The 11,308-nt window shown below is 43.3% G+C and overlaps 1 protein-coding gene across 1 annotated transcript; it reads right to left on the bottom strand.

The window, feature by feature from the left end:
- Positions 1 to 373: 373 nt before the first annotated feature.
- Positions 374 to 1,464, bottom strand: LOC100383950 (Abscisic acid receptor PYL2). The gene has a single exon (NM_001176567.2). The coding sequence runs from the start codon at positions 1,316 to 1,318 to the stop codon at positions 752 to 754; it is 567 nt and encodes a 188-aa protein (NP_001170038.1). The 5' UTR covers positions 1,319 to 1,464; the 3' UTR covers positions 374 to 751.
- Positions 1,465 to 11,308: the final 9,844 nt, after the last annotated feature.

Genomic DNA, 11,308 nt, shown 5'->3' with positions numbered 1-11,308 from the left:
AACAACACATGCCGTGAGCGCCAGCGTGACGTGTGCCGGCCTGGCCATTTGTACCCGTAGCAATTTTTCTTGGATACTTGACATGAGAAAAAAAAAGGGTAAAGTCTCAGCTGAAGCACATGAACACGCTCTGTGTGCGTGCGCGCGCGCCATCTATTTTGCCTTTTTCTTTTTCCTCAAAGAAACCTGATCGAAGAAGAGTATAGTAGTACAAAAGAACCGAACAAAGAAATAGATGTCATAAAAGTATGGGTACCAACTACCGGGACTTGATTGACAAAACACAAAATAGACTGGCGCGCGCGGTATTATGACACTGCAGGGATAAGGATAACAGCAGAGACGACGTACGTGTATATTTATTTACAAAGAAGAAGAAAACCAGGATATATATAAAATAACACCAACTTGCAACCCCTTTCGATGTCACCGACGCAGCAGATTTGCAATACCGAAAGGCTGAATTAGTTACGATGAAATAAAAGGAAAAGGTCGTTTATAGCAAACTGTTGGACAACATTTTTTTTCTCTCTCTCTAGCTAGCTAGCTAGCTTCTTGTTCGTTCCAAAGAGCTAGAAACGATGGACGGATGGAGAGATGAAAAAGCAAGCAAGAAGCATCGTCACCATTGCAGGCAATTTGCAGTAGCAACGGAACGAACAGGGCATGCCTTGGACGCAATGGATTAGCGCGCGCTAGCTAGTGACGATGATCCGTGGCACCACCGGCACCGGAGGGGGAGGAGGAGGAATTAATTGGCCGATGAAGAGGTGGCGATGGCGGCGAGCTTCTGGAGGTTGAGCTTGACGACGGTGTCGGTGAACATGCGCGTGTCCTCCTCGGTGTTGCCGTCGGGGACGTCGACGACGTAGGACTCGAGGACGACGCAGTAGGGGCCCGGCTGGAACTCGGTGACGGAGGTGACGGAGCGGTAGTTGCGGAGGCGGTGGTCGCCGCCGACGACGCGGAAGCTGAGGATGTGGCGGTGGTCGTCGAGGATCTCGAGGCGCTCGGTGCTGGTGGAGGCCGGGAGGCCCGAGACGACGGTGACCTCGCGGACGCTGCCCACGGTGGCGCCGTCGCCGGCCTTGAGGTCGCACGACTTGATGAAGTGCTTGTACCGCTGCGGGCTGCCGAAGCCGCGCACGATGGGCCACACGGCGGCCAGCGGCGCGTCCACGCGCTGCGTCACCAGCGACGTGCACGTCCCCGGCGCGCGCCCCGGGAACGTGTGGTGCGCGCGCACCACGCCCTCCAGCTCCCGCTGCTCCGCCTCCGACAGGCCCTGCCGCAGCGCGCTCTCCATGTGAGGCTCCATGCCGACCTGCCCGGCCGCCTGCTAGTGCTAGCTTAGCTGCTGTTGCGCGCTCTCAGGACTCAGTGGCTGCTGCGCTTGTATTATAGTAGGGTCAGGGTCAGGGTCAGGGTCAGGTCATCAAATGGAGCAGGGGCAGTATGGTATTGGTACCCCAGCCAGCAGGATTGATTGATTGTACGCTGGGAGGTGTCTCACCTTTTTATGGCTGCCTTCTTCAGTTGTTGGTGCCTTTGTTTGGGTTTTAATTTGGTCCGTTCACCCGGGCCGGAGAGGGACCATTTTTGCTCAGGTCATGGTCATGGGGGAGCTGAGCTCTTCTCTTTCGTTGAGCCACTCGAGGCAAGAAGCTAGCTAGTGGGTCCGATGTCAATCTAGCTAGCTCTGAAGGGTCAACTTGGGTTTATTTCAGTCGGGCTCCTTTTCTAGCGGAGCTGAATCTCTTCTATCTACATATAATATTCAGCAAAAAAAACAGTTTCATTAACGGTATTGTAATAATTTATTAAATTAAACTTGTGAGAAAGCTACGAGAAACAATAAGTTCTCGCAATTTTGGCTTGTCAACGTGAAAAGTGGTTTTGGATTCCTTGCAAGCGCTGTTTAGATTGGATCCTAGGAAAATTGTCTAGTCTCCAAAAGTGTGACTTTTGTTTAGATTGGATCCCAAGAAAACTGTTTGGAGTCGTGCATACATTTTTTTTTGACCTGGTGTAGGATGGCGCTTGTCTGGACTATAGCCTATGATCTCTTTGTACAGCATTGTGCGACGAATTAGTTCATTTATGTAAGGACCAAAATCTGTATATATTTTTTTATAATAATAAAATAAATATATGAAGAGATAAAATAGTAAATTCAGATATCCCCAATTATACTTGAGTATTAAAAATTGAGGACTGAATTGTAAAAACCAAGAATTATTTTAGAAAAAGTAATAGTAAAGTTTCTATTCAACTAAATAATTATGCATATCATTAAATTAAAGGATGCACCATAAGCCTTTATTTACATGAACATTTAAGTTTGAAGTAACATTTACTCCTTCCATAAATAAATGATAAGGAAAAGAATGGAAAAATAATATTGTAAACAGTACATTTTATATTAGTAATTATTTTGACACTTGAAAAGTTGAAGTTCAAAACATGAGTTGGAATTTGAATTGAATTTGAAGTGAGAACCTTGAATTAGAAAAGGAAATATTAGAATTTGAGAAAAGAGAAGAAAACACTATATGGTATAAATAAAATAAACATATAAATAAATATAATTCATCCATACTGAGATTAGAATTTATACAATTAACCTAGGTATGAACCTTACAACAAAATTTGAAGTGGAATTTGAAATCTAAAATGAGAAAAGAAAAGAAAGGAAAATAAAAAGAAAAAAAACCTAACTGGGCCCAGACTTCACATTTGGCCCACTAACTCCCTCCTTTGTGCGGCCCAGCGTGGCTACTGCGCCATCCGGTGGGCCCGGCGTGTCAAGCTCACATCCGCGGGTGCGTGATATTTTCCCTTCTCGATGACGTGTGGGGCCACCCTGTCAAGCGCTCATCTGTGATCGGTTGTGCGGGCCCCAATGGTCAGTATGACCTCTTCCTCGCCTACCACCGTGACGGCCCCGACATGCGTGCTGGTGGGAGCTCGCCACCGCCAAATCCGCGGATGCCGTTGCAACAAACCCATGGATCCCGGCTCCTCTCGACCATATGACCTACCGCTTCCCCCATGGCCAATGGATCCATCGTGTGTCTGCACAAAAGAGCCCCACCTGCGGAACGAGAGAAGAGGGAGGAGAGAAATCGAGCTCTAACCGTCGAACTGAGCTGGGCGGGACTCACTGAACTTCACCGCGGCACCAAGGCACATTGCAGAAGACATTCCCAGGCGGCTGAGCGACCTGGGAGGGCGAAATTTCTTGCTGGGGTTGTCTCTCTGCCGTGCGGTCGCTGCGTGACGCGGGCAACTCCACCAATGCCCCAACCTTGGGTAAGTAATCCTCTGGTTGACTCCCTTTACCCCCTGGAATCTATAGGACCCCGCGGTAGGGTGTGTGCGTGGCGTGTCTGCCGTCAATTGCTCGCCGGAGCACTTCGACCGGGCTAGAACCGCTGTGCACCATGGCCAGGTTACTCTGGTGCCCCTAGTGTGTAAGTAACCTTCCCATCTCATTCTCCATGGGTAGGGAAACGTGTGGGGGCTATCGGGGTGGTGTATCGCGTACCTGGGCGGCCAGGGCCTTCTTCTCCGGCGTGGTTGTGCGGTGCGAAGGGGCGGCGCCACCGCACACTGGGTCGGGGTGGAGAGTTTGGTCTAGCGCCGTCGGATTAGAGTTGTGTGGCCACGATTAGAAGATAGGCGATGGCCTCCTGGCCGTTGGATCAGATTCTGGTGGCCGGGATTAAAACTGCGATACCCCTTCGCAGCATTAAAATCTGGTCGTTGAGATACGATCGGGCGGATCTGATGGGTCATCGCGGGGAAATGCGGGTCGTGGATCTTGGATCCGAAGGCCTACGGCGCGTACCGATTCAAACCCCTGGTGATTTAATCTGGCGCGTCCGGTGTTGATCGGACGGTTCTCATGCCGTGATACCCCTTCGCGAGTACGATTTACTAAAGAGACCCCGAGAAATAACGGAATCAACCTGCTGTCCACGCTGTGTTAGCTCTGAGTCTGGGAGAGTTTTATGGTTTTGCCCCGGGACTTCTCTATTTTCATGTACCCAGTCCAGAGATTTATAAAATCCAGTAAAAGTAATTAGAAAATGATTTTTAATGTGAAAATAAATGCTAGAACTTGTTTAATTCATATAAAATTCATATGAAGTCCAAATCAATCCATTTCAATTTCTATAATTTTATAATATTATTGTTTATCAATTAGTGCCACTGTTTTGACATGAAAGTCATATTAAAATTTATATCCTATTTAATCTTGTAAAAAACACATAGAATCTTCAGAAATTCATAACTTAAAATCTATAACTCCAAAATTAATGATTCCTATTCCTAGAATCTTATTTTAATATGTAGATTATTAATATGTATCTTGTTCTTATGTTTGGTGTGGTGTTAATTTTGTCTATACCATGTTTGTTTGTATTGCTACGACTAGTAGTGAGGTCACGAGGATTTGAAGAATCATCCTGATATCTGGAATCTCAAGTGCCAGGCAAGTTGTGCCCTTGATCACTTTCATTTACCCAATAATGTTCTTTATTATCACTTATTCATGCATAGACTTAACTTTGATGGGACCCAATAGGTCACCCTAGTATGATTATCTTTTTCCTTGTTTACCCCTAAATCATTTGGGTAGTTATGTTATTGCTTTACATGGTTTTGGGTTAATATTTCATTATATCCATGTTCTAATTATTCTGTTATTTTATTTATGTTCATGTCAAGATCATTATTATCTTTAATTGGAACATGGAGCTTAACTTGAGAAACATGTGCCACCACAAGGGAGGAATGTGACCCTTTGGCTAACTAATTAGGAAAGCTAGTGGAAGACTAACTTACCCGAAAGGGGCAAGGGCAGTAGGGGAGTTGCATGCAGGGAGGTTCTCGGGTTGATTTTGCTGCGATGGCGGTCAGACGAGGGATTCTTGCAAGTGCTCTTCCCATAACTGTAGCGGGTTTTCGAAAGCTAGTGGAACTTTGTAAAGGCCTCGTAGTGGATCCCTAGCCATTCACCTCAGTAGTGTCTAGGGGCCTTGCAAACACTGGGGACATAGAATACATGACTTGTGGGTACAGGGTACAACCTCTGCAGAGTGTAAAACTGGTATACTAGCCGAGCTCACGGTCATGAGCAGCTCAGGACTCTCGCATGATTAAATTATGAAACTTAAACTCAATTTGTCATATACATTGCATGAGATTTATTATTAGTTATGTTCTATTATTTATTATGGTTTGGTATTTACTTATATTTAGTAATTGCTAATAAAATTTGACCAACTTATTAAAAGCAATGCTCAGCTTTTACCCATATTGTTGATCAGCCTTACACATCACATGAACTCCCACCTTTGGTGAGTTCATGCACATTATTCCCCACAACTTGTTGAGCGATGAACATGTGTGAGCTCACCCTTGCTGTCTCACACTCCCCCACAAGAGAAGGATAGGTGGTTCAAGAGGAGCCACACAACGAGGAGTTCGATTCGATCTAGGTGGCATCTCCCAGTTGACTTTATGGCGCCAAGTATGGACTTTAGTTCGATCTATATTTATCTTTTATTTTGTAAAGACTTCCGCTATGTAATAAGTACTCTGATTATATTGTGACATTTATCTCTATACACTCTGTTATTATATGTGTTGTCTTCTTTGGCGCATATATGAGATGCACCCGGTTTTGTCCCTTAAATCCGGGTGTGACAATTTCCACCCCAATCTCTCTCTATACTCCGAGGGGATTTGAGTTTCTAAAATAACCTTTATGATGGAAGAATTTTTTTCCAATGTGAAATTATAATGAGCCCCACAATTCTAAACCGTTATCTAATCTTTTAACGCAAAAGCGTGAATATTTACGTGATTAAGGGTGTGTTTCGTTTAGCTTTTGTCCGTGACTTTTGCCTCCCAAAGCCAAACCAAAGGGACCAATCTAGCTAACAGCTTCTTACAAAAGCCAACTTTATTGCAGTGCAAAATTGAAAGTGCCTTTAGACCTGCTTTTAGCGGCTTTTGAATGGAAGAACTTTGCGAATATAAGAAAGATTGTTTAGTGGCTTTTAGGGGCTTCCACCAAACAATGTATAGTTTTTTATAGCTCATGGCCCACAATAGTTTTTTTTCATAGCTCACAACCTACAATAGCCTTTTTTTACAACCACAACCACAACCCAACCAAACAGACTCTAAACCCATCTTAAAGTTCAAAGATATAGCAGTCAAAAAGTTTAAAGTTTAATGATCCATTTGTTTGACCTGATTTTTAGGAAAAACTAGCTTTTATGGATGCTACGAAATGGCTGTTTTAAATGGGTGGATAAGTTGTCTTCGTGGATAGGATAAATGAACGAAGTTTAGGCCATTCTCAGTGATAGTTTTATAACATCATTTTTAATGTTGCCACATCAATAAGGGTGAGATGAAATGAAATATGATCTTTCAATGAAGAGTTTTCTGACACAATTTTATAGGCAAACATGTGGCTTAAATATTGCATCTAAATAACCGATTGGAATAGATGAAATAGATGGAGATGAAATGAACTATTCTTAATGATGGTTTCATGCGCTTTCTAATACCTTGGAAATAGGTTTACATAGTTTCATGGTGATGAAACTAGTTTCACTTATTTTATAATAAATATAGTATCATATCATAAAAAATCATATTAACATACTAATTAATGTCATGAAATGTCTCATGAAACTTCCATTAAGCATGACCTTATAATAAATAAAATTCTCAACAACATTCCTAATAGAAGTTAGAAAAGCACCCATAGACCAGCTTCTGAAATTTAATATACTTTTTACTGCTAGAAACAACCTTGCTCACAAATTAGATGCTTGTTTGAAGTACTGGCCGATTCAAGGGGACTATTGTGGCTACAACCCCACCCGGTCGTACACTAAAAGTTGTAGAAGCACTTCAGATCAGTTTCAATGTCCCCTTCGTAACCCACCACGTACCAACCACATCCGTATTTGAGAGGACAATCTAATCTTTTGCTATCTTTACAGGGTAGATGGCATATAAAATGCCATGTTAGTGACTACTCTTTCAATGATTGGTGATTTAGTGCCATCTCTAAAGATGGCAAAAGATTAAATATCCCCATCTCACACACGCGCACCACAATACTAGTCTTGTCTTTGTCTGCATCCTAACCCTAGCCGACCGATGTCTACCGCTCATGCTCCCCATTAGTCGTGGGCTCGTCATTGTCTATCTGGCGTATGCCCTTCATCCCCTCCATGGTGCGCCCACGGCCAGCATGCACCCATGCCTAGGCTCTAGATCAGTAGGCGATAGTGGCTAATCAGCCAAGTTGCCGACTTCAAGCTGGGTACCAGTCGCTTGCCTTCAGGCTACCAGCATCACGATTGATCGGCTTAGTAACCTCCCCTTTGATCCATTCCTGGATCCGTAGCTAGTTTCCCATAGTCAACTAGAGGTTAAAAGAAACAAATACAAATGAGTTAAATCTCATTAAATATAATTTGAATATAGTCAATCTCAGGAAATAAAATCTGAATATAGTCATAACCTATACACGAGAGGCAAAAGTTAATTATGGCCACACCAAGCCAACATATATATGAGTCACCAAAAAGTGGATTAGAGCATATCCAATATTTGTGGAAGTTGGTGAATTAATAAGTTTCACGTCGCTAAAACAAGTAGGAAGCATATTTGTTTGCTTTCTTAACTATTTCTAATTCCTTGCCCCTAAAAGCTATAAGACAGTTTTAATTTGAGACAAGAATGACGAACTATTTATAAATCACCAAACCACTTGTATACTTGCTTTTTCTATTGTACTTGCATTGAGAAGCCTTTCATTTATCCTTATTCTTTCCAACATCCTTCTTAATCCTTCGGCTCTCGTCCGACAACAACCTCAACAGCAAGGCACTACTCTGCAACATTTCTCGCTATACGTCATGCACCACTCCAATCCCACCACCACCTTCTCATCACCACACATAGACTTCTCGTTCGGCATTGTGCAACTCTAGTAGGAGTCACAGAGCAACACTAATGGCCTGTTTGTTTCAACTTATAGATTATATAATCTAAATTATCATCTAAATTATATAATCCAGATTATAATCTAGATAGATTATAATCTATATGTAGGTGTTTGGTAGTCTAGATTATACAAATGTAGATTATTCACAAAGACAACAATACTCTTGTTTGTTTATTTGAGGTGGGGAAAGAAGGATGACATATATTGTAATTTTTGTTTACATAATCATGGGTAGTGGGTCTTTTGCCAAAAATAATCTCAAATAAGCTACTCTTGAGGAGATTATGAGATTATCATAATCTAGGCTTTAAATTATATAATCTGAACCCATAATCTAGGTGTTTGTTTACCTGCTAGATTTTTGCGCTGGATTATATAATCTGGAGAGATTATAATCTGAAACAAACCGGGCCTAAAGTGGCCAGCGCGTCAATTGGGTGGTGCATACAGGTGTGTATCTTTCCTCATGATGTTAGATCGAGATTTTCTCAAGTAGAAAAAGTAGGAGTTTCAACAATAAGTCATAGAGAAGAGATTTTTTTCAATCCTACCAAAAAAACAATATTAAACTAGAAGTGGTCTCAGAAACTCTTGTGGCTTAGGAGCAGGAAGATTGTAGGGGATTGATGGCTTGTTTAAGAGCAACAGGATTAGAGAGAATTGAGAGCCCTGAGGGCTTATTTGGAAGCAAGGGAATTAAAGAGGATTGAGAAGAGGCTAAAATTCAGTTCCCTTCAACCCCTTCTCTCAAACAAACCTTAAGGGGGCTAAAATCTCTTTCTATTCAATCTATTCAAAATTAAATAAAAAGCGTTTTTTAGCCCCTCAATTCTCTTCGATCCCCTTCTCCCAAACACGCCTTTGAGTTGCTCTGATTGAGGTTTTTACGATGTCCAACGCAAAACACTTTTGATTCAAATTAGCCCCTATCTAAAACCCATATTATATATGGTTCGGGAGAGGGGTTAATAGCTTGATGTTGATACACTGGCCTCCAATGTTTTTTTCTTTCATGGGTCAGTGTAGAACATATATGGTGCCGTTTGGTTCACATAATTATAACATGATGGATAACTCACTACAGGAATCCACTTAATTCCCGTCGGCTAAAAACCGACGGGAATTACTAATTCCTGTCGGCATATGGCTAATTCCCGTCGGTCCTGAGCTGATGGCCATCAGATGTCGGGAATAAGCTTATTCTCGTCGGGGGCTGACGGAAATAAGAAATCCCTGTCGGCTAATCACAAGCCGACGGTAATTAGGGTTAACTCCCGTCGGCCACGAGGGACCGACGGGGATTAACAATTATATCTCGTCGGCCAAGTAACTCCCGTCGGCCATAAAAAACTGACGAAAATAAACATCTATACACATATTTAACTACTATAATCACACTTGCATTTACATTCAATAGTTTAAGGATGTATACCTCAGTTGAGTTGGCGGGGGACGACGGGGGCGGCGGCGTCGCTTGGGAGAGGCGGTCGGGGGCGACGGCGGTGCTCGGGGAGGCGGTTGGGGGCGGGAGCAGGACTTGGGGGCGGCGGCGCTCCGGGAGACGGTCGGCGGCGATGGCGCTCGGGGAGGCGATTGGGGGCGGTAGCAGCACTTGGGGGCGGGGGCGGCGCTCCGGGAGACGGTCGGGGGCGACGGCGGCACTTGGGGGCGGCAGCGGCGCTCGGGGGCGGCGACGGCGGTGGGGGGCGGCGACCGGCGACGGTCGGGCGAGCGCTCAAGCTCCTGGCAGCGGCGGTTTGAAACGAGAGCGGAGAAATGAGCCCGCGCGGGCTGTCCGCTGCGCTCATAAACCTTTAATTCCCGTCGGCCAAGTACGGGACCGACTGGAATAAGCTAATCCCCGTCGGCCAGAGCAAAGGCCGACGGGCGTCAATGTAATCCCCGTCGGTCTGTGTCAGGGCCGACGGGAGTTAATTAATACTCGTCGGCTGGTAGGTAGCCGACGGGAGTTAATTAATTCCCGTCGGCCTTTGCTCTGGTCGACGTGAGTTAACCTGACCGACGAGAATCTTCAGGATTCCTGTAGTGACTGATAACGTTAAATCATGTTTGTTTAAGTCCAACCGTAATCAGATACCACACTAAAAACTAATACTAATATTTTATAAACCAAACGACATCTATGATGAAATATTAGTACCCTGTCCCAATTATGAAATCGAAATATATACTCGCTTGGTTGCATGTTATCATCGCCAAGCTCCATATAGGTGGAAAAAAATGGTTAATAGTTAATAGCACTTCCTTTTGTTCCAAAAATACTTGTGATTCGCTCAAGTCGGATGTGTGCTCATGTGAAACTCGTACGGATTACTTTCCTGAGAATACCAACTGTTTCGAACAGGGTCAGAGAAAGTAACGGCTTCGTGTCTTTCAGTCTTGATATCACGGCGTAGCACAGCACAGATATAACGTGAGGCTGGGAATAAAGGCCGGCAAGTGTCCCGATAGAGGCGCGAGATGCACGGCACGGGCGGGAAGGCCAGGGAAAGAAGACAGCGCACGCATCTCACGGGATCCTGCGGGTACAGGCTCGTTGTGCGTGCATGTGACTCTCAACTGATGTCTGATGAAGCTTCTAGTAGGAAATCTGATGCAACACCGTTGACCATCACTGTTCACCGCTAAAAAAACACACACACACTCACGACGACTCGTTTTGCTTGGTCGCAGATAAACAATTTAATTAATATATATATTTCTACAGGAATCTAATTAATAAAATACTCCTAACAGAGATAGCGGAGTATTTTTAATGTCAACTTTGTAAACAACAATTTAGTACAGCAGTAGCATATATAATACTTTACAGAAACCACTATATGGAAACATCTGTTTTTTTAATCCATAATAGCAAAGTGTCTGTTGACCATCACAGTTCACCGCTAAAAAAAGGCATTCACAACACAACTCGTTTTGCTTGGTCGCAGCATAAACAATGTTATTACTATATTTCTATAAAATTCTAATTAAAATACACCCTAGCTTGCATTACGTATGCAATCCTAACAATTTTAGCTTTAAATCTGGACAGACTTTTATACAGATTCAAAGCTAGACTTGAATTTTTTTTATAGATAGAACATAGTAGGTAATATGTTAACATCTACAATCATCAAAAGAAAAATAATTTACTTTATATATTATTATCTTATGAATCTTGTTTAACGTTATAAATGTTTCTATAAGTTTGACTTAGAATACAATTAAAATAAAAGTAATTTAAAACACATGAAGCATTTA

The sequence above is a fragment of the Zea mays genome, chromosome 5 (genome assembly GCF_902167145.1).
Source record: "Zea mays cultivar B73 chromosome 5, Zm-B73-REFERENCE-NAM-5.0, whole genome shotgun sequence".
Taxonomy (NCBI): domain Eukaryota; kingdom Viridiplantae; phylum Streptophyta; class Magnoliopsida; order Poales; family Poaceae; genus Zea; species Zea mays.
The sequence above is the reverse complement of the archived record's forward strand: the minus strand, read 5'-3'. Positions and strand labels throughout refer to the sequence as shown.

Excerpts from the sequence above, each read along its gene's own strand:
- LOC100383950 (NM_001176567.2), bottom strand. The coding sequence starts at position 1,318 with ATGGAGCCTCACATGGAGAGCGCGCTGCGGCAGGGCCTGTCGGAGGCG.